Source organism: Mandrillus leucophaeus, unplaced genomic scaffold, assembly GCF_000951045.1.
Source record: "Mandrillus leucophaeus isolate KB7577 unplaced genomic scaffold, Mleu.le_1.0 Scaffold36, whole genome shotgun sequence".
NCBI classification, from domain to species: Eukaryota; Metazoa; Chordata; class Mammalia; order Primates; family Cercopithecidae; genus Mandrillus; species Mandrillus leucophaeus.
The window spans coordinates 1,143,348-1,150,624 of NW_012103809.1; the positions used below are offsets into that span (position 1 = coordinate 1,143,348).

General features: G+C 37.6%; 1 protein-coding gene across 3 annotated transcripts in view; it reads right to left on the minus strand.

Annotated features, from left to right (window-relative positions):
- Positions 1–4,536: 4,536 nt before the first annotated feature.
- Positions 4,537–7,277, minus strand: part of BLOC1S5 (biogenesis of lysosomal organelles complex-1, subunit 5, muted) — a 77,361-nt gene continuing 74,620 nt past the window's right edge. For all 3 annotated transcript variants that reach the window (XM_011989628.1, XM_011989629.1, XM_011989627.1), the window contains one exon: positions 4,537–6,817. In XM_011989628.1, the coding sequence (XP_011845018.1) occupies positions 6,638–6,817 (180 nt within the window). In that variant the 3' untranslated portion in view covers positions 4,537–6,637. The remainder of the gene's footprint in view (positions 6,818–7,277) is intronic.

Here is a 7,277-nt window from a genome sequence, read left to right on the forward strand (position 1 = left end):
CCAGGGTACAATTTCAAGAAAGGCAGACATTATGCTAAATTCCAAAGCAATAAAACCCTCTACCTTTTCATTTGCAATGGCAAACAGAAAACCCACTACCTCTAGACATATGCACAGTAGAAAACTGTTCAAACAGCACATGGAAATGTTCAGATAGAAAGTTTATGCATTACAAGAGCAAAGAAGAGAATTCACTATGTATCTTGGAGGCATCTGTGACTCCTCCAGATTTTCATGGCACTTTGGGTTTAATCGCACAGATCAAGCCCCTTCTATCTAACATGCCCATAATAGTAGCCTGAGACATTGTCACAAACCACGATAATGTCCTAAAGATTAAAAATTCCAAAATTGAGTATTCAGATAAGAGTTATGCAGGTTTAGAACACTACTGGACTCTTCTTTGCCTTCATTAGCTCATAAACAGTAAAAGGCCAATCCAATAGAAGCAATAGAGACAACCATTATTAGTTCATGGATAATAGGAAATAATCTAATATAAAAGATTTAGTATAATATTGAAAGAAAAGTAAAAAACTATCTTTTACACTAGAATATGGGCATGTTCTTTTTTGGAGAAATTTTAGTATAATAAAATCACCATGTACTTGTCTAACATGCCATTTCTGTACAGAGAAATCTGTCTAGCCACTGAACACCAGTAATGCTAGAAAACAATTTAAACTTTATTTATTATTCTTGGTTGAATTTAAGGCAAATTAGTGACAACAACTGAAGGCAGATCAGGAGACAGGGACATTCTATAGGGTAACTGAGCTCTGGATAACTGCCTTAAAGGCGTCCCCATCCCTGCAGCCTAGGAAGGCCCCACTTGTTAGAAGCCATACCTGCCTGAGGGACAGGAATCAAAGTGAGGGACTTCCCATCTGCTGTAACAAAACACCACAGGCTTGGTGGCTTAAATAAAAATTAATTTTCTTACAGATGTGCTGGCAAGAAGTCTAAGGTCAAGGTCCTGAAAAATGTGGTTCCTATGAGGCCCCTCTTCCTGGCTTGCAGATGGCTGCCTTCCTGCTGTGATCCCAGGACTTTTCCTCTATGTGCAGAAAGAGAGCTCTGGGGTCTCACTTCCACGCCCTATGACCTCATGACCTCATTTAACCTTAATTACCTCCTTAAAGGCCGTATCTCCAAATACAGTCACACTGGGGTTACAGCTTTACTCGATGAATCCAGGGCAGACAAAATTCAGTCCATGACAAGGACTGAGCTGGATGAGCAGGAGGATTTGTAAAGCCTCAGAGGGCCTGTCCTCAGGAAGTAAACTAGGAGAACACCTAAATTTACCCTTCTTCATTATTCAAGAAGAGATACAAAGGAAGGAAAATGTCTCCTCTGGGAACGCCTCATCACAGCCAACAGTCACGGGTGTGTAGGGCTGACATCCACATTGTGTGTGAGTGTGGGTGCAAAAGTTTAAGGAGCAGAAAAGGGAGAGGCAGGGAATCCAAGGTGAAAACTGATTTTGAAGTGGTCTGTGGTTTGTAGTGTCGCAAGAAACAAATTGATGCTACAGGGGGAAAAAAAATCTTCTCTGTAGGACTATACTTGAAATTTTTAAAAAACCTCCGAAAAGAAAGTTCAGAGGAATGTGAACTTTAAATAAAAAATGACTGACCACATTAGGAAACTAGTCACCATAAACTTGTTTCAGCAAAAACAACAAGCAACAAACTATAAATTCAGATCCACAAAAAATATTGAAATTACCACACACAGAATGTAAAATAAGTACTTTTAATATGTTTAAAGAAAAGAAAAAGAGGGAATAATGGAACTATCCCAGGCAACCCAGGAAAGTTTAAGAAAGAACCAAACAACTCTTCTGAAAATCAAAAAATATAATAACTGTAATTAACAACTTAATAGATGGGCAAACTAGGTTAGAGATAGAGTGAAGACAGAATTAATGAAATAGATTTAAAGAAATTATCCAGAATTCAACACCTAGAGACAGAGAGACGGGAAATATGAAACAGGGATTAAGAGATACGGAGAGGACAGTGAGATCATAAAACGGAAGTGTAATCTGATTTCCTGAAGGAGAGAACAGAGAGAATGAGGGAGATACAATATTCAAAGAGGCAGTAGCTGAGAATTTTTCAGAATTTATGAAAAGTACCAATTCTCAGATTCAGGAATCTCAATGAATCCCAACAGGACAATGAAAAGAAATACGCAGTTAAACATACTGTAGTATGGCCACATTTGACTGTAGAACACTAAAGATAAAGATCTTAAATATGACTTGGGAAAGAAGGCAGATTAGCTACAAATACTGATCAGACTGACAACTGTCATTTCAGAAGCAGCAATGGAAGCAAGAAGACAGTAGAATATTATTAAATACTGAGAAAACAGCTGTCAATCTATAATCGTATACCTAGCTAACTTTCAAGGATAATAAAATAGTAAACTTCTAGGTAAATCTACATAAACACTGACTGTACAAAATAACTACTTTTGTAGTTAAACGGAGATAGAACTAGAATTCCAGGCAACAATTTGTAAGTTGAAGAGATAAATCAGACTTTGTACAAAAATCTCTAATGTACAGGAAGAGAGTAAAGATGTTTACTTTAGATTCTGTTAACTATGCAAGTTAAATTTCCTACTAAGCACTTCATTAAAAGTTAATTTTTACATATAAATAAAATACATATCAAAAGTGATTTGGAAACTGGGAAATGTTTAACTTTGAAAGTAGAAGAAAAGTAGATGGAAAAACAAAACAAAAACTCAAGCTGAAAGAAAGCAAGAAACAGAAAAGGTGGGACAAAAAGCACAAAATAAGATGATATAAATAAATATCAATATATCAGTAATTCTGACAAATGTAAATGGATTGAACTCCTCAGCTGACAAATGATCAGAAAGAAAGAAAAACATCCAGTCACACTTTTTTTTGTTTTTTAAGAAAGAGTCTTGCTCTGTCACCCAGGCTGGAGTGCAGTGGCGTAATCTTGGCTCACTGCAACCTCTGCCTCCTGGGCTCAAGCGATTCTCCTGCCTCAGCCTCTTGGGTAGCTAGGACTACAGGTGCACGCCACCATGCCCAGCTAATTTTTATATTTTTAGTAGAGATGGGATTTCACCATGTCGGCCAGGATGGTCTCGATCTCCTGACCTCATGATCTGCCCACCTCGCCCTCCCAAAGTGCTGGGACTACGGGCATGAGCTACCGCCCTGGCCCCAGTCACACAGTTTTTAAGGGGCATATCTAAAACATAACAGCAAGGCTTAACAGAAGGATTAAAAAAAAGATATATCCTATAAATCTAGCTAGCTGGCATAATCTATATAAATATAATATATATTTTATGTATTTTTATATGTCTATATTTATAATTATAACAAGACTTCAAAATATATAAAAATATATAAAACTAAAATTGACAAAATTATAGGGAGAAATTGGTAAGTTCACTAGAATAGAAAATTTCAACACATCTCAGAGTCTGAGAGATCAAGTAGAAGACAAAAGAATAGTAAAATGGAAAAAAATTGAACTACATAATTAACAACTTTGGTCTAACAGACATCCAACAACTGAAAAACAAGCATACTTTTCAAGCAATCATGAAACATTTACAAAAACAAGTTATAATCTAGGTCATAAAGCAAATCTCAACAAATATTAACAGATCAGTCTTACCTGTACCTATTTTCTGTCCACAATTCAAATTCAATTAAAACAGAAATCAATAAACATAAAATTTAAAAATATACATGCTAGGAAATGGGAAAAAAAGCCTCATACATATGTTAGTCCAGAAAGAAATCATAATTAAAAATACACAGAACTTAAATCTTTCTATGGTGCTTTAAAAATATAAAACATTATTTCATTTGATCCTTACAGTAATCCGATGAGCAACGTAGAACCCATAGTATCTCTGCTCAACAGCATAAACACAGCAGAAATGTTACAAACTGGCTGGGCACAGTGGCTCATGCCTGTAATCTCAGCACTTTGGGAGGCTGAGGTGGGCAGATCACTTGAGATTAAGAGTTCAAGACCAGCCTGGCCAACATGGTGAAACTCCTTCTCTACTAAAAATATAAAAATTAGCTGGACATGGTGGTACATGCCTGTAATATCAGCTACTCAGGAGGCCGAGGAACAAGAATTGTTTGAACCCAGGAGGCAAAGTTTGCAGTGAGCCGAGATCACGCCACTGCACTCCAGCCTGGGTGACACAGTGGGACTCTGTCTCAAAAAAAAAAGGAAAGAAATGTTACAAATTATGCAGTTATTAAAATTATTTTTTACATGTAAATAAAATACATATTAAAAGTGATTTGGCAACTGGGAAACAGAAGCAGAAGTGTTCACCACTAAAAATATCAAAAGGAAGGTAAATAAACCAACTCTTATAGAAGCTATGCTGAATAGTTAAAAATGTTACAAGGAAATAACTGAGTATCTTAATGTCTAAAGCTCAAAAAGCCCATCAATTCATTTTGGTTTAGGAAGTCCCTTAGGTATTTATGGAATATGTACAAACTTACAAGGTAAAGTATTATTCACATGAGATGAACACAAACTATCAGAAATCTTTGCTATACAAGCTGGGTAGCCACAGTTAAGAATATATTCCCCTCACACATACAATCTTAATTTCTTGGTTACAGCATTCGTTCAATGATGTGTTGGCAATTAATCGCATTCCAAAAAGTGTCCATGGTACAAAGGGAATTTTCATTTAAGGCTACCCTCCCTTTTCATGTGTGGGATATTTTTGGAAGTATTTTTTTTTCCATCCACTGAAAGAGAATTAAGAAAATTCCAACATGCCTTGGTGTCAGCAACTGTGCTTTTTAGTCCAGGTACCAGCAAATGATTGATGAGCCTGTCAAGCCTACAGTAGCGGATAGAGAAAGTTGGCAGAAGTTCAGTGTTACTGAAAAAAAATCTCAAATACTTATTTCATCTCCTCTATTAAGTTTAATCACATTTTCAACATGCAGCCAAGAATGAAGCTTTGACAGTAAGCCATACATTTACACAGGCAGGCATTGTCAATTTTCTGCAGTCGCCACACTGAGATAACACAAGAGAGCTGGATATTTTCTTTCGTGTGCCTTTCTTTACTAAAGAGCAATAAAAAATATGTGAAAGATTTATCCATACCTCAAATTCGTTTACCATAAATCTCTTGAAATTATTGCATTTACTTTTGCTTGGTTTATGGCAAATAAAAAATCAACTTAGTTCTTCAGTTAGATTTTTTTTTTTTTTTTTTTGAGACAGAGTCTCACTCTGTCACCCAAGCTGGAGTGCAGCGGTGCCATCTCAGCTCACTGCAACCTCCACCTCCCAAGTTCAGGTGATTTCCGTGCCTCAGCCTCCTGAGCAGCTGGGATTACAGCGTGCACCACCATGCCGGGCTAATTTTTGTATTTTTAGTAGAGACAGGGTTTCACCATGTTGGCCAGGCTGGGCTTGAACTCCTAGTCCTCAAACGATCCGCCCGCCTCGGCCTCCCAAAGTGTTGAGATTACAGGTGTGAGCCACTGCACCCAGCCTCAAATTAGATTGTTAAATGCAGGTTTTTAAAGATCACAGTGATGACAGAACTGGTACATGTTTCATCATAATATACCTGCTTATGAGAACAGACATTAGCACTAAAAAGGATTTACATTTAACATGGACCATTTGCCATGTGGGCAAACACTTCTGGTTCATTCAAAGCCAGGAACTTTATATGGTTCCAGAGGGACTCCCTGGCAGATTTTGTTGATTACTCCACTAAACAGTCGAAACATGTATAGATATTATTTATCTTATAAAGCTTACCCACAGCAAAACAGACACAAAAATGAGGTAAATACTATGGGCAAGATTATAGTTCTTGGAAAAACTAAATGTCAAAATATATTTTTGGTAAGCTGTTCTTACTGAGCATGATGTAAAAGCTGAAAGTAGTTAAGTGTTGGAAGGCCACAAAACTTAACGTGTCTTCTCATCCACGGAAGCCCGTGGCATTACGCTGCACTGTAAAATGAGCAACGCTTCCCAAGAGGCAGTTCCAATACCAACATGGCCATCTTTGCCGCAGTAGGGACAATGTTGTCACTCCCACCTCTCTGAAATGTGAGCTCTGCTCCAAGGACAGTTGGGTTTTTTTTTTTTTTTTTTTTTTTGGTCTGCATTACTCATGCAGTAACACTTTGTACGTTCTTTCAACAGCCAAGGAGGCTGTGACAGCTAGCTTCTATATCTGCCCATTAAGCCACAACAATAAACAATTGTTAATCCTATATAGAAATGAATTAAATGATCTTTTTAAGAAGTCTATACCTACAGTTCTCTGAGCTAATCAATAGAAAAGATGATCAATTCTGACTAACAAAGAGTACATTTATTCCATTGTCCTTCCTACTTCTCTTCATTCAAATAATCATGTAGGCACTTAAAGCTGGAAAGATGTAGCACCTTTCTTTAAACATCCAATCAGAATGCCAGTAGAAGCTTCTTTCTTCTGATACAAGAGTGCCACTGAATATATTGCTAAGCTTGAAGCAGAGGCTAAATGGTTTGGTGGGAATATTTTTCAGGAGAGAGGTGAACATATTCACATTAGTTTGTGATTGTTGTGGTTCAAGTTCTTAAAAAGTTGAAAATTTCGCTAGGTCCTTCTCCATCTCAGCATATTGTTCTTTAAGCCTCCCCATGGCTTTTCTGTGCTCTTCATCCACTTCAGCCTTTTTGTTGGGTTGCTCCTTCATGAAGTCGTCCCACTGGAGCGTATGCTGTTTCTCACTAGCTACTAAGTGGTCACTATGAATCTGAGAAAAGAAATTAGAAAGTCACATGACATTTTCCAGACAATAATTTCATAACATTATCTCTTGATATTTGGTTACCGTAACAATCAGCTGGGAAGTCACAAGGAAAAAGTTGTGTTATAATATCCAAAAAAAGATGACACATTAGAGACATCTAAGGCTTCTCTCATTAAAATTAAACATGGATATTCTCATTTCCTAAATTTTAAAAGCAGGCTGGGCACAGTGGCTCACACCTGTAATCCCAGCATTCTAGGAGGCCAAGGCGGGTGGATCACCTGAGGTAAGGAGTTTGAGACCAGCCTAGCCAACATGGCAAAACTCCGTCTCTACTAAAAATACAAAAATTAGCTGGGTGTGGTGGCACATGGCTGTAGTCCCAGCTACCTGGGAGGCTGAGGCATAAGAATCGCTTGAACCCAGAAGGCAGAGGTTGCAGTGAGCTGAGATGGCACCACTG